Here is a 16,141-nt window from a genome sequence, read left to right on the forward strand (position 1 = left end):
ATCCCCTTTCTCTGTCTTAGCTAGCCACTGACTACACTTTAGCTAGCTAGTTAGCAGAGCAGTAGATTAAAAAATGATGTTGTATTACTTAGCCTAGATTATTGTTTGTACAATATGTCGACTTTGGTGTCTATTTCAGAACTTTTGGCATTTTTCAAGGATGAGCATAAGAGCATTAAAAGTGGAGAAGTGTGGAGAGGGAAGTTGACGACCAGCAATTATGGAGCAGTGGTTAGGGCCAAGCGTATTACTCCGTCGCTGCTAAAAAAGGGTCCTCAGATCACAGTTGTTGAATGGGGTGTTGTCTGTAAAGTGGAATACAGATAACTGGGCTAAAGTTAGTTAAAACAAACCGTGAGCTAACGTTAGCCCACCCCGTTTGGCCGCCATTGTAAATAAGAATTTGTTCTTAACTGACTTGCCTAGTTAAATAAAGGTTAAATAAAAACTAGCTGGCTAGCTCACAAAGCACTTGTCAAAATTAAAAGGTCACAACAGTCATTATGCTAGCCTATGCTGGTTCTGTTTTTACTTGTTTGCACATATAACTACAGGTGGTTGTCTAGCTAATTTTCGAAAGCATCTTGCTAACCACAGATCTTTCGCATAACCAGAATAGCTCGTTAGTAGCTAGCAAACAGGGCTTACCTTATCACACAGCTGGTTACAATCCAGTACATAGCACAGAACGATCTTTGCTTCTGATCGACAGAGAGCCCTAAGATTAGCTAGTTAGTTACAAAGGGTAATTAAAAACATTATAGTAATAAAGAAAATGCTAAGGTAGCTAGCTAGGTAATTTGAAAAATGCTAAACAAGAAATACAATATAAATGATTTACACCAGAAACTTAAAAGGCTATAATATCTACTCGCTAGGTTACTTGCTACTTGTTGATGAGAGTTTGCATTGAGAAATGTGGAGGTTTTTCCCACCCTGTGCCTTGAGTGATTACGTCAAAGCTTGTGACAGGATATGTAGTTCTGTATGATAGCCACATTAGCGGCTAATTAGCGTTTCATTTTTGGGTGGTGATTACAGGCGAATGTATTGATAAACATTACCTTGTCCGAGAGAGATTTGCGCACTTATCAAAATGTCACACAAGGGTAGACACGAAACACAGACCTTATATAAAGTAGTTCTAAAATCCCCTATGGAAAAATATATGGTGGAAAAACAATTGGAACCATTGCTGGGTTTTACCGCTAGGTTCTATGGGTAATATGACTCATACTGTGGTACTCAATTGAACATTGAAATTGAAGGGGTGCCACTGATGTATGAAAATGTATGCACTCACTACTGTAAGTCGCTCTGGATAAGAGCGTCTGCTAAATGACTATGTAAATGTGAATGGATTTTTCTTGTAGTTGCTCTACCGGTAGCTCTGCGGAAAGCCTATCCAATTAGACTTCATGAAGCATTGTATTAAATGGAAATAAACAGAGCATACAACATACAGACCATAGCTTCATGGTCAGAGTGCGTGTCTGTGTCTCTGCAGGCGGAGGAGAACGAGCAGTAGCAGGTTTTCTATTCTTAACCACATTAATAACAACATTAGCTCATCATGTAAATTCTCTCTGATTACTGATCCAATCCCCCCCGTTTCATGCCAATTGTGTGCTGCGATTATGTACTGCTTTTAGTCTCAATCATTCTACGAATTACTGTGTTGTGGTGCTGGAGAGCTTGAGAACACATCCTTGAGTGCACTGCCATAGAGGAGAATAAATAGACTGAGGTCCCAACATTTTTCCATTAGTCTCTCCTCAACAAACCACCATTTCTCAATCTTCTGCTGCCAATTGTTTTGAATTATATGGTGAAAAGAACTGATTCGGATCTAGTTAAGAGTTTTCTCTTTAAAGTTGGGTTAGCATTGCAGGCAGGGCTATCAGATGAAATGCCAGGATCTAGATCAGAAGTCTGTCAGAGTGCAGGGAGTCCACCACAGAGCTAGCTAGATGTCTGGGAGACTGTGTTGAGTTGATGTTCTCTGTGAATAATGCCTTATACCATCCATGAGAACCCTCGTGTTAAGTTTCAGCGACTACACACGGCACAACACGCCTCTAGCAAATGGAGATGTTTTGGTTTTCTTTAACCACCCAATATCCACGGAAATAAGGCCTTGGCGCTCTAAGTACGTTCTCAAAACAAAACAAAAATCACTCAGCCTACCAAAAGTTCACATGAGAACATTGTGACCTGACCTTAATCTTATGACCATATGACAAGCAAATTCATATGCGCTGTCGACATGACCCATGGTCTTCCATCAGTTAAGAAACCTTAATCCCATTCACTGTGTTGATGTACAGATAATTTGCAAGTATAAAAGCTACATTTAATTCAACAAAAAACATTTTAACACGTGACTTGGAGATCATGTATTGAAATCGCAGGTGGATCTCTGCTATTTCCCTGGCCTTCAGTAACTGTAGGAAAGCATGAGCTACCTGAGTAGCCCCAGTACATTTCCAGCTGTGTAAATAGGATAGAGACTTTTGCATGAAGTCTTACTTTCATCAGACGCTGAGTGCTGGACAGTGGGACGTCAGTTAATACCCGCTTAGTGCCTTGGCAACCCTTGTGGTGTTACCATGGCGACAGGCAGACATCTAGCTGACTTGGCCAAGAGGTTCTGGCACACAGACAGTTGAAGGGGCTAGTTTATCACAATTAAGCTTTTGGCCAATTCTATTTACTTAATTTCTGTTCTTGCCTGTTTTTGTAAATAATCACAGTAAAGATACACAACGTGTTGAAGCTTGGCCCGTCAACTCATCATGATAAACGTTTAAAGTGCATGACTTTCACAATGACACATTTCCTGAGTATGTTACTCATCCAAATGCTTGAAGATGTTGAGGACATACAGTATATCGCTTGCTGTGTGGTCCTGTCAGATAGTAAACATAACGACAGAAAGTATTTACACAAATTCCATTTGTGTTTGAGTGTACTGAGCCGTGTGCATAGGGGTTACATGACAGATGATATAGATACTTTTTTGTCTGTGTCAGAGGAGGAGTAAGGCCTAATAAACCTGTATATCTCGTGAAGCGATACAGATATCAGCACCTGATCAGATAAGATAACTTGTTTTTTAGTACAGTACGGTTTACTAGTCTCACCATTCATAAGGAAACGCATGCTACTGTTAATTGCATGCTTTCGAAACGGTTCCAAGCACTTTCGTACAGCAGGAGTCATCTTTGGAAACATACAGGAATGATAGAATGAAGTGAGGAGGGCAGAGGATGTGCACTTGGCCATGGTCTCGGTCTCGACATGATACTTGGTGAAAAGAATCACAGGTGACCAGCTGTCAAACGTTATTATCATTTACTATTACCATTAATATTTTGTTATTGATGCTGTCATAAAGAAGCTTATGAAAAACATCAGATGAAGTCATGCACAGAGGTCTGCCAAGAAGCTTAACAGCATAACCTCTGGCTCTCTAAATAGTCCAGGCTGTCAAACAAATAGCAATTACCTATGATCGTGTAGAGAGGGAGTGCATCCACCCCCATTTTTTCTCTCTATGCAGGGGAAAGGCATGAGATCCTCCTTGGGTAAGCCTACTTAAACTAGCATTTTCATTGGTTCAGCAAGTGGAAAGGGGTAAGGGACCATTTGGGAACACTGACCTAGTCACATCCCCTGGTCCCGTGGTTGGGGTGAGCTACTGCTCTGGGCTCCTCTCTCTGTCCCCTGGCCTAGTGTGCGTCTGTTTGGCAGGGCCCTCTTCCAGGGGCCGGCGGGACCCAAGCAAACATGGGCCTTTCTTCTTCAGCTCTCCTCTCAGAGAGAGAGAGAGAGAGAGAGAGAGAGAGGGCAATGCGTGCATAACTATGGCCTGATTTCACCCTGCTCCTCGAAAAAAACACGCTCAAATACATACGACTGGGTTTTACAAAGTTTTCATTGTTGATCACGTGAATGTGTGTTTTGAAACCCACATCTGTGGAATTGTGAAACACCAATCTTTAGAAACAATATTTCAGTTTATGTGCCTTATCAAAAGTTTTACTGAAGTTGTCTTTTCCTCCCTCGTCTAAAGAACAGCATCTAGACTAGATATATATTTTTTAATAGAAATATTTAGCCTTTATTTAACTATTTAACTAGGCAAGTCAGTTTAAGAACAAATTCTTATTTACAATGACGGCTTACACCAGCCAAACCCGGACGACGCTGAGCCGATTATGCGCCGCCCTATGGGACTCCCAATCACGGCCGGTTGTGATACAGCCTGGAATCGAACCAGGGTGTCTGTAGTGACGCCTCTAGCACTGAGATGCAATGCCTTAGATCGCTGTGCCACTCTGGAGCCCCTACAGATTTTATGTCTATTGATTTTTACTTTCTCAACCAAGAATCCCATAGACCACTCAGCTGTCATGTGAGCCGCTTCAGAGGCCACGATGGACAAGTGGCTAAAGGATTACTTCTATAATAAACATGGCATGATATCAGTCAGAGGCTGGAGGCATTGTAGCTAGTTATCTGGACAGACAAATCAAAACTGAGCTGATGGAGGACTAGGAAGTCAGTCTTTAGTACCTCTCCATCCTATCAACACAAATCAAATCACATTTTATTCGTCACATGCTTCGTAAACAACAGGTGTAGACTAACAGTGAAATGTTTACTTACGGGCCCTTCCCAACAATGCAGAGACAAATAAAATAGAGAAATAATAGAAAAGTAAAACACGTAATGATAAAAGTAGTAATAAATACACAATGAGTAACGATAACTTGGCTATATACACGGGGTACCAGTACTGAGTTGATGTGCAGGGGTACGAGGTCATTGAGGTAGATATGCAAATATAACTACGAATAAAGTAACAGATAATAAACAGTAGCAGCAGCGTATGCAATGAGTGCAAAAAAGGTCAATGCAGATGGTCCGGGTAGCTATTTGGTTAATTATTTAACTAACTATTTAGCAGTCTTATGGCTTGGGGGTAGAAGCTGTTCAGTGTCCTGTTGGTTCCAGACTTGGTGCTTCGGTACCGCTTGCCGTGCGGTAGCAAAGAAAACAGTCTATGAATTGGGTGGCTGGAGTTTTAGAAAAGGTTTAGGGCCTTCCTCTGACACCGCCTGATATAGAGGACCTGGTGTACTGGGCCGTACGCACTACCGTCTGTAGCGCCTTGTGGTCGGATGCCAAGAAGTTGCGGGGATGCAGCCAGTCAAGATGCTCTCAATGCTGTGGAACTTTTTGAGGATCTGAGGGCCAATGCCCCCCAACAAATTCCTTCTGAGAGGTAAGAGGCGTTGTCGTGCCCTCTTCACATCTGTGTTGCTGTGTGTGGACCATGTAAGAACGTAGTGATGTGGACACAGAGGAAATTGAAGCTCTCGACCCGCTCCACTACAGCCCCATCGATGTGAACGGGAGTGGGCTCAGCCCTCTGTTTCCTGTAGTCCACGATCAGCTCCTTTGTCTTGCTGATATTGAGGAAGAGGTTGTTGTCCTGGCACCACACTGCCAGGTCTCTGACCTCCTCCCTATAGGCTATCTCATCATCTTCGGTGATCAGGCCAACCACCGTCGTGTTGTCGGCACACAGATCCAATCATGTGTTTCTGGGTGTAGCCCTCTTTATAACATGATCATACTACAGACATAATGCCACATCCACAACTCTACAGTGGGCCAGGAATGAATCCCCTGCCTACCACATATGTGATTTCAATAAGATGGTCAAGGAATGTCCGTTTTTTGGTCCTCATTTTAGTGTTTTCGTTTTGTTTTCTTCTTAATAAACATGTAATTTGCGGCATGATTTATGGACTTTTTACGACTGTAACTACTTTCCCCGCTTTCTACCTCAATGGCCAATGGCTAAACCAGGCGGAGCTCAACCCCCGCGGTTCCAATAAAGCTGACAGACTGACGGTAAAGGCCTCTCCTGCTGGGCTGCCTCTTTGTCCAGCTCCTCTCTGCCTCCTCCTGTGATTCCCATTACGCCATCACACAGCTCCCAGAGCCCATTCACTTCTCCCTGCCACTTTTCTCCTTACAAAATTCACTGTTGCACATTAGTCCAAACAATTAAAATAAAAACCTTGTGGCTCAGGTATGAAAGGGAGTATTATTCAGTCTAGACTCTGGAAGGTATGTAATAGACATACATGGGGCTATGCGGTCAGTTTATTTGCATACCAGAAACAAATGGGTACCCTTTTCAGCCAAGGGAAATAGGTTGTTACCAAATCACAATTTTTTATGCATTTCTGGTTGGTAGGTTTTACACATCCCATAAAGGTATCTACAGCAGCTTAACAGGAGGGTCACTTAGGGAGAAAGGAGGTTCATGTGGTTGAAGGTATCAGAAAGCAGACCTTTGGTTTAGATTTGCATGGCAACCAGAAGCAGCCTCAGCATCCCTGTGTGTGGGTGTGAGAGACAGTACAATAATAGATATGTTCACGTGGGTCACGGGGAGAAGAGGAGCCAACTGTTTCATTGCTTTTCTGGCAAATAGTAATACTAGTAATACCCTGCTATTATTATGTTATGAACTAAAATCAACTGAAGCAATTGGAAACAAATTGCACCATGCCAATGGGGAAAATGCAAAATGTGTAAGATTAATGGACATTCCTAAAAGTGATCTAGACTTAAATCCTTGAGGCAGCTCTGATACTTGTGTGACAGCCCATGATCCAATCATTGACCCTGAAGTTCAATTCCAATCTAAAATAATTTTTCCACTTGAATAAATGGAACATCGTTCAAATATTATTTTCAAAGAGAATAACGATGTTGAGCACTGGTATTTTACGACCGAGGGTACCCATAGCTTTCAAGTCAGCTTCTCCTTTACTTTTCCCAAGATACATCATTAAGTGCATTTGATTTATGCCATCCATTAATATTTCTAATAGTGGTATAATTTTATTTGGATTTCTGGTTGGAAGTAGAATAACTGACTGTGATGCTCACTGTCATCTCTGCAGGTTAATATAATATACTGTAAGAGAGTCACTTGATCCTCTTGTTTTCTTCCCAAAGGACTCTAATGCCTTCTTCATACCAGACAAATGACTCAGATCAGAAAGCACTTGGTACAAGTAACCCTTATATCAAACCAATCCTATTTCGATACACTCTCTTTTGACTGGGGTATCGTTGAAATAGCGTTACCTCTGGAGCCCGATGGCAGACAAAGAGGCTCTTATAAGAGCCATGACTTTGAACAGGGAATGGGAATCTTCAAAGCTGTCTGCTGCTTCTACCTCAGAGACATTGAATGGTAAATTATGACGGATGTATTTGGATCACAGTCGGCCAAATGGCCTGATTTATGCTAAATGATGCACCAGTAGACTCAATTATAAGTCAGCCTTGGGTCACACACTAGAAGTGGCTTTTCACATCATATAAACCTATCAAAACATAAATCATCATCATAGGATATTTGTTCAATGTCACCCACAAGGGTCTTCTCTCGTTACAGCAGAAAATAGTTCTCAAAAATAATCCATGTGTCTGTGTTCTTTCCTTTCAGTCCCATGATGTTCCCGAAAGACACCTATAGTCCATAACAACTAGCCTAGCTATAGTTTCACCATTTCAAATATTTATGTCTTGCTTGTAGTGGTTCAGAGGCAGTAGCTACATCACAACCAACGTTAAATGAAAGATGCACACAACAGGAAAGGGTTTAAGCTATGTCATTCATCACTCTCAGTGTCAATCACTCATAATATATGCATAGATGATTAGTTCCTGGTCTGTCTCCCCCAAGGCCTATTTAAAGCTGGAGTGTAGTAAGAGACTGAATGACATTTCTCACAGGTCTCCAACCACATCAATTGCTCAACTGAACTCCATTCACTATGGGCATTCCACTGAACCTGGGTACTCTGGTCCTAATGCTCATCTTCTACAGCAAAGGTAAAGAAAGCAAATACCTAGACTTTAAATGTATGTATTGATTCAGGGTCTTGATGTACTTTTGCAGTCTACTACTACCAATCCAAACTTGTACTGAAGGGAATTCAAGGAATGTACAGTAAAAAACTGTGTCTGAAAAGTGTTGATAAAAGACAGCTGACGCGCTCCCCTCCATATGTATTTGGACAGAAAGCCAACATTTTAAATATGGTTCTATACTCCAGCATTTTGGATTTGAGATAAAATGTTTCGTATGAGGTGAAAGTACAGAATGTCACATTTTAAATAAGGGTATTTTCATACATATCTGTTTTACCATTTAGAAAATAAATACATGTATCTACAGTTGAAGTCCGAAGTTTACATACACTTAGGTTGGAGTCATTAAAACTCGTTTTTCAACAACTCCACAAATTTCTTGTTAACAAACTATAGTTTTGACGAGCGGTTAGGACATCTACTTTGTGCACGACACAAGTAATTTTTCCAACAATTGTTTACAGACAGATCATTTCACTTATAGTTCACTGTATCACAATTCCAGTGGGTCATAAGTTTACATACACTAAGTAGACTGTGCCTTTAAACAACTTGGAAAATTCCAGAAAATGATGTCATGGCTTTAGAAGCTTCTGACCTGTGGATGTATTTCAAGGCCTACCTTCAAACTCAGTGCCTCTTTGCTTGATATCATGGGGAAATCAAAATAAATCAGCCAAGACCTCAGAAAAAAATGCTAGACCTCCATAAGTCTGGTTCATCCTTGGGAGCAATTTCCAAACGCCTGAAGGTACCACGTTCATCTGTACAAACAATAGTACGCAAGTATAAACACCATGGGACCATGCAGCTGTCATACCACTCAGGAAGGAGACGCGCTCTGTCTCCTAGAGATGAACGTACTTTGGTGCGAAAAGTGCAAATCAATCCCAGAACAACAGCAAAGGACCTTCTGAAGATGCTGGAAGAATAAGGTACAAAAGTATCCATATCCACAGTAAAATGAGTCCTATATCGACTTAACCTGAAAGGCCGCTCAGCAAGGAAGAAGCCACTGCTCCAAAACCGCCATAAAAAAGCCAGACTACGGTTTGCAACTGCACATGGGGACAAAGATCGTACTTTTTGGAGAAGTGTCCTCTGGTCTGATGAAACAAAAATAGAACTGTGGCCATAATGACCATTGTTATGTTTGGAGGAAAAAGGGGGAGGCTTGCAATCCGAAGAACACCATCCCAATCGTGACACACGGGGGTGACAACATCATGTTGTGGGGGTGCTTTGCTGCAGGAGGGACTGGTGCACTTCACAAAATAGATGGCATCATGAGGATGGAAAATTGTGTGGATATATTGAAGTAACATCTCAAGACATCAGTCAGGAAGTTAAAGCTTGGTCGCAAATGGGTCTTCCAAATGGACAATGACCCCAAGCAACTTCCAAAGTTGTGGCAAAATGGCTTAAGGACAACAAAGTCAAGGTATTGGAGTGGCCATCACAAAGCCCTGACCTCAATCCTATAGATAATGTGTGGGCAGAACTGAAAAAGCGTGTGCGAGCAAGGAGGCCTACAAACCTGACTCAGTTACACCAGCTCTGTCAGGAGGAATGGGCCAAAAGTCACCCAACTTATTGTGGGAAGCTTGTGGAAGGCTACCCGAAACGTTTGACCCAAGTTAAACAATTTAAAGGCAATGCTACCAAATGCTAATTGAGTGTATGTAAACTTCTGACCCACTGGGAATGTGATGAAATAAATAAAAGCTGAAATAAATAATTCTCTCTACTATTATTCTGACATTTCACATTCTTAAAATAAAGTGGTGATACTAACTGACCTAAGACAGGGAATTTTTACTGGGATTAAATGTCAAGAATTGTGAAAAACTGAGTTTAAATGTATTTGGCTAAGGTGTATGTAAACTTCCGACTTCAACTGTATCTAGTACCCCCATCAGTATTTGGACAAATTCACTTATAGTGTATTAAGTAGTTAAAAGTTTGGTAGGTCCCATATTCCTTGCACACAATGACTACATCAAGCTTTTGGCTTTACAAACTTTTTGGATGCTTTTACAGCTTGTTTTGGTTGTGTTTCGGATTATGTTTTGCTCAATAGGAAGTGAATAGTTAGTAATGTATTGAGTCATTTTGGAGTCACTTTTATTTTACGTAAGAATAGTTTCTGAACACATCTACATTTATGTGGATGCTACCATGATTATGAGTAATCACAAATGAATTGTGAATGATAAAAAGTTAGAAAGTTACAGAGGGACAAAGATCATGGGGGACTAGATATATAAAGTTCTTTCATTTCTAAATGGTAAAACAGATATGTATGAAAATACCCTCGAATAAAAGGTGACATTCTGGACTGTCTCTTCATGTGAAACATTCTATCTTAAATCCAAAATGCTGGAGTATAGAGCCACATTTTAAATGGTAGCTTCAATGTCCAGATAGATATGGAGGGGGTGTACATCAAGTATTGCATAACCTTTATGAGGGTAAGATGAAAAATGCACATCTATCTTTAAATATTGTGGGTCCTGATTTTTGGTGCTGTCACAGTGCATGCAGGGCGCATCTATGGGGGCAAGGAGGCCGTGCCTTACAGCAGACCCTACATGGTCCTCCTGGAGAGGGCTACCACCAACATCCTGAAGCCCAAAAACTGTGCTGGCTTTCTAGTGAGAGAGGACTTTGTGATGACTGCTGCCCACTGCAATGGGAGGTCAGTAATGTTCGCTTATCTAGTGAGAGAATACCAGGGGCAAATATATGGGGAGATATGAGCCATTGTCTGCCCTATAAATCATGCAACTGTTTCTCTTTCCTACCTTATATGCAGGGAATTAGATTTCAGCCAAAACAAGTGCAAAATTATTGCTAGTCAAACACTGGTATTTATTGCAATCCCACCTATTAAAAGGACATTTGTCTCTAGGTTTTTCACACCTGAATATTTTTACGGTTTTTAGGCTAGGGCTATCCTACGCTAACCCATGTTTCACAGCTCTTTCTAATTTTGCATTTACACATTGTGACATCATGCATTTCTAACGTACCCTTTGGAGAATTTAGATGTGAAACACAGCTTAGCCCAGGGCTAAGAGCTCCAATAGCCAAACGCTGAGATAAAAGGTGCAGTATGAAAAACCTACCAATACATTGGATCACACACCATTAAGACGTATTGCAGACTGTTGAAATGTCAAGGCACATGCTAAACAAAGTGGAGTGCAAGAATAAACTGTAGATTGACATGACATAGATTAACATTATGTTTTCAATCAGCCTCTGTGATTAACCCACTACTGCCTGCTGCAGATATGTGTAAGACTACAGTATATTGTATTACATTGTGTCTGTGTATGTTACAGATCCATTAAGGTCAAGCTGGGAGTCCACAACGTGCAACAGGAAAGCGCTCAGGAAATGTTTGTGAAACAGGCATTTCCACATCCACATTATGATAATGAAGAACATGATAATGATATCATGCTACTCAAGGTAAATCCCCTAGCTAGGACCTAAAGTTACTCATAGTGTTTTTATGTGAAATTGTGCATGCATGTTGATGTGGCTACAATGTCAAAGTATGCAATTTCTTTGTATCACACGTCACAACAAATAATAATAATTAGTTTACCACTATTAAGGTAGGTTATAGAATATCTAAGGGTGTAAGTTGTAACATTTGACATCCCCGCTCTTTCTGCCTCCCAGCTGGAGAAGAATGTGCTTCTCACCAACCGTGTGAGACCCATTGGCCTCCCGCAGACAGAAGATGAGGAGGTGCTCAAGGACTGTCTGGTGTCAGGCTGGGGCTTCAATATCAGGGGAGTAAACAAAGGATCCTCTGTGCTACTAGACCTCAACGTGACACTGCTTGCGAGTCAAGTATGCTCAGACAACCATGCGTTCTGCTCTTCAGGACTAAATGGACCTGGTCAGGTAAGTGGCGTCTTAAAGTATGTAATTTTGCAGGGGAAAGAATATGGGAGTAAAGAAAGAAAACAATACTTTCACCTTGATGGATGGCATGAATCATTCCAAGTGAAATGTGCCTGTTCATTTGTTCAGTATCGTGGTCTACATGTGTTATTTCCAGGGAGACTCCGGTAGTCCATTGGTCTGTAACGGTGTGGCCTATGGGGTGGTGTCCTGCTCTATAGACGAACTCTACATTTACACGCGCATCCCTGACTACCTGGACTGGATCACCAACACCATGAATAATTGATACGACACTGACCAGAAACCTCTACAGTTTGTTCATTTGGCCACCCAGGTCCCTAGAAGCATGATTATGATACTGCAGATTCTGAATTTGTTTATGATGTTTTTTGATTGATTTAACAGTGCTGGTTAATGTCTGTGTGCCTACATGCAGTAAGCCAAAGATTGTTATTATAACCTCCTTGTTCTGTGTTGAAGCTTCTGAATTCCCATCGGTCAAACAATGCTTTCAAGTCCTGTTCTGTGCTGCAGCTGTTTTAAATCTTACATTATGAATCGTGGGATTAAATAAGTAGAGAGTTGATGTTATTGAACACATTTATTTTGTGAATATCAATATGAGCAAACTGAGAAGAGGTGCTTTGATCAAGTTGTCCCTTCAACAGTGAGGCAATCACATTATTTCTGGCAGTTGCTTACTGCATTTTGGAGTAGGCTATATTGAAAATATATGAGCAGTAAAAGACATTGAGCATACCAAAAATCTTAACAAGACTGCCCCCTTGTGCACATCTGAATAACATACAGTCCATGTAAAATACATTAAAGGCCCAGTGCAGTCCAAAACGTGATTTCCTGTGTTTTATATATATTTCCACACTATGAGATTGGAATAATACTGTGAAATTGTGAAAATTATGATAATGCCCTTTTAGTGTGAGAGCTGTTTGAAAAGGCTGCCTGAAATGTCAGCCTGCTTGGTGACATCAGTTAGTTAATAGACCCATAAGAGAGTTCCAAACCTCTCTGCCAATAACAGCTAGTTTTCAGTTTTCCCCTCCCCACACAGACTCCCAGACAGTCCTAGTAAAATTCTTGCTTGAGAAACTGTTATTTGCTAAGATGCTATTTTTGTTCTTTTTTTACCATTTTAATTGAAAACAGGTACTTAAAGGGTATCCACCCCAAACCACAAATTCCTATGATTAACAGTGTTAAATAACACTAATATGTGAAAACAATATTTTTGGTGAACAAATGTTTCGTTTTCTCATTATAATAAGCTTGGTAGCAACATGTGAAAATCGTTGTTGAAATCTGTTGCAGCTAAAAATTCACTACAAAACCCACAGTGCAATTTTCTCTCTGGGCTGTCTAGGTAGCTAGCTAGCAAACGTATAATACCAAAGTCAATATCAGCATGTGAATTAACTAGCTAGCTGTAAAATCGTCTAAACTGCACTATCAATTTAGGAGTCTATTTCACCCAGATCAAGGGCAGATGACGTTGCTATGGCAACAATGGCCTTTCCCATGTTTCCCACAGACATACAAGACGCATTGCGAGATGGTAATTGAAGGAGAAACTGAGTTGAATAATTGATTGAGCACATCTAAGCGAAATATATACTTTGATATAATGATATAAATGGATGTGTTCTAGACACATATGCCCATACTATATATTGGCAGATTTTGCGATCTGGAGTGCAGGTAATTGTTTTAAAAGCTTTATGAAATGTGATAGCATGTTATCCTCTATTTCCAGTGAAGAGAACCATGTACCTATGACGCATTCCTACACGATTTCCTGATTTCACAGTTTTTTTTTTTTTTTTTTACATTTTTGTATTTATTAATATATATATATATTTCGACTTTTTTAAATATTTTTTTTATTATGAACACAAAAACAGAAATATACAAACAAGAGCACATAAACCTAACAGTCAAGGGGTATTACATATCGAATACATTTTCAATTTGTCAAACACTTTTATGGTGCGTATTGCTTTTTTGCTTTTACATTTACTGATAATTTCAAAATAATATTTAAATTCTATCTTAAATAATGTGAAGAGGGGTTTGTTCTCTGCCCACTTCATTTTATGGATAAAGAATCTTCCATGAAAAATAAACAAATTAACAATGAAAGTTAAATCAGGGTCCATATCATTTGGATCAAAACAAAACATAATATCAGAATCTCTCAGATTAACATTAATAGTCGTTTATTTTCAAATAAAATCTTCTAACTCACTCCAAAGTCCTCTGACATAAGAACAGCCCCAAAATAAATGGTCAAGAGTTTCTGGGTCACAACCACAAAATACACATTTGTTATCAATAGCTATTTTGAATCTGTGTATAATAAAGGTCTTTACAGGGTAGATTCTATGAATGAGTTTGTATGATACTTCTTTCACCTTGTAATGGATGGAATGGAATGCAGCCCTAGGACAAGTGAACTGGAACAAAGTCTTGTTGTCTGGCAAATATACACTGCTCAAAAAAATAAAGGGAACACTTAAACAACACAATGTAACTCCAAGTCAATCACACTTCTGTGAAATCAAACTGTCCACTTAGGAAGCAACACTGATTGACAATAAATTTCACATGCTGTTGTGCAAATGGAATAGACAAAAGGTGGAAATTATAGGCAATTAGCAAGACACCCCCAATAAAGGAGTGATTCTGCAGGTGGTGACCACAGACCACTTCTCAGTTCCTATGCTTCCTGGCTGATGTTTTGGTCACTTTTGAATGCTGGCGGTGCTCTCACTCTAGTGGTAGCATGAGACGGAGTCTACAACCCATACAAGTGGCTCAGGTAGTGCAGCTCATCCAGGATGGCACATCAATGCGAGCTGTGGCAAGAAGGTTTGCTGTGTCTGTCAGCGTAGTGTCCAGAGCATGGAGGCGCTACCAGGAGACAGGCCAGTACATCAGGAGACGTGGAGGAGGCCGTAGGAGGGCAAAAACCCAGCAGCAGGACCGCTACCTCCGCCTTTGTGCAAGGTGAGGCACTGCCTGAGCCCTGCAAAATGACCTCCAGCAGGCCACAAATGTGCATGTGTCTGCTCAAACGGTCAGAAACAGACTCCATGAGGGTGGTATGAGGGCCCGACGTCCACAGGTGGGGGTTGTGCTTACAGCCCAACACCGTGCAGGACGTTTGGCATTTGCCAAAGAACACCCAGATTGGCAAATTCGCCACTGGCGCCCTGTGCTCTTCACAGATGAAAGCAGGTTCACACTGAGCACATGTGACAGACGTGACAGAGTCTGGAGACGCCGTGGAGAACGTTCTGCTGCCTGCAACATCCTCCAGCATGACCGGTTTGGCGGTGGGTCAGTCATGGTGTGCGGTGGCATTTCTTTGTGGGGCCGCACAGCCCTCCATGTGCTCGCCAGAGGTAGCCTGACTGCCATTAGGTACCGAGATGAGATCCTCAGACCCCTTGTGAGACCATATGCTGACACATGCACATTTGTGGCCTGCTGGAGGTCATTTTGCAGGGCTCAGGCAGTGCCTCACCTTGCACAAAGGCGGAGGTAGCGGTCCTGCTGCTGGGTTTTTGCCCTCCTACGGCCTCCTCCACGTCTCCTGATGTACTGGCCTGTCTCCTGGTAGCGCCTCCATGCTCTGGACACTACGCTGACAGACACAGCAAACCTTCTTGCCACAGCTCGCATTGATGTGCCATCCTGGATGAGCTGCACTACCTGAGCCACTTGTATGGGTTGTAGACTCCGTCTCATGCTACCACTAGAGTGAGAGCACCGCCAGCATTCAAAAGTGACCAAAATATCAGCCAGGAAGCATAGGAACTGAGAAGTGGTCTGTGGTCACCACCTGCAGAATCACTCCTTTATTGGGGGTGTCTTGCTAATTGCCTATAATTTCCACCTTTTGTCTATTCCATTTGCACAACAGCATGTGAAATTTATTGTCAATCAGTGTTGCTTCCTAAGTGGACAGTTTGATTTCACAGAAGTGTGATTGACTTGGAGTTACATTGTGTTGTTTAAGTGTTCCCTTTATTTTTTTGAGCAGTGTAGTATATCTAATAAGGTGCAATTTGATACTCCTCAGGAGTAAATGTAACATTGTGTGTTCTCATGAATTCTGGATAATCATATAGAATAAAATCTAAATTATTCAATAATTGTTTAACCCAGATAATGCTGTCAAACCAGTTCTGGAAAAACAAAGACTTGTTTTTGTATTTTATGTCTTTAT

General features: G+C 41.1%; 1 protein-coding gene across 1 annotated transcript; it reads left to right on the forward strand.

Annotated features, from left to right (window-relative positions):
• The first annotated feature begins 7,827 nt into the window (after positions 1-7,827).
• si:ch211-212d10.1 (granzyme-like protein 2) lies at positions 7,828-12,734 on the forward strand. Its single transcript, XM_039001868.1, has 5 exons — positions 7,828-7,929; positions 10,504-10,666; positions 11,316-11,445; positions 11,662-11,889; positions 12,047-12,734. The coding sequence occupies exons 1-5, from the start codon at positions 7,872-7,874 to the stop codon at positions 12,176-12,178; spliced, it is 711 nt and encodes a 236-aa protein (XP_038857796.1). The 5' UTR covers positions 7,828-7,871; the 3' UTR covers positions 12,179-12,734.
• Positions 12,735-16,141: the final 3,407 nt, after the last annotated feature.

This window comes from Salvelinus namaycush, chromosome 10 (assembly GCF_016432855.1).
Source record: "Salvelinus namaycush isolate Seneca chromosome 10, SaNama_1.0, whole genome shotgun sequence".
NCBI classification, from domain to species: Eukaryota; Metazoa; Chordata; class Actinopteri; order Salmoniformes; family Salmonidae; genus Salvelinus; species Salvelinus namaycush.

What these genes read in the sequence shown, in the direction of transcription:
- si:ch211-212d10.1 (XM_039001868.1), top strand. Translation starts at nt 7,872, where the DNA reads ATGGGCATTCCACTGAACCTGGGTACTCTGGTCCTAATGCTCATCTTC. An exon ending in GCTCATCTTCTACAGCAAAG is followed by an intron (nt 7,930 to 10,503) that starts GTAAAGAAAGCA and finishes GTGCTGTCACAG; the next exon opens with TGCATGCAGGGCGCATCTAT. An exon ending in GCTGCCCACTGCAATGGGAG is followed by an intron (nt 10,667 to 11,315) that starts GTCAGTAATGTT and finishes TGTATGTTACAG; the next exon opens with ATCCATTAAGGTCAAGCTGG.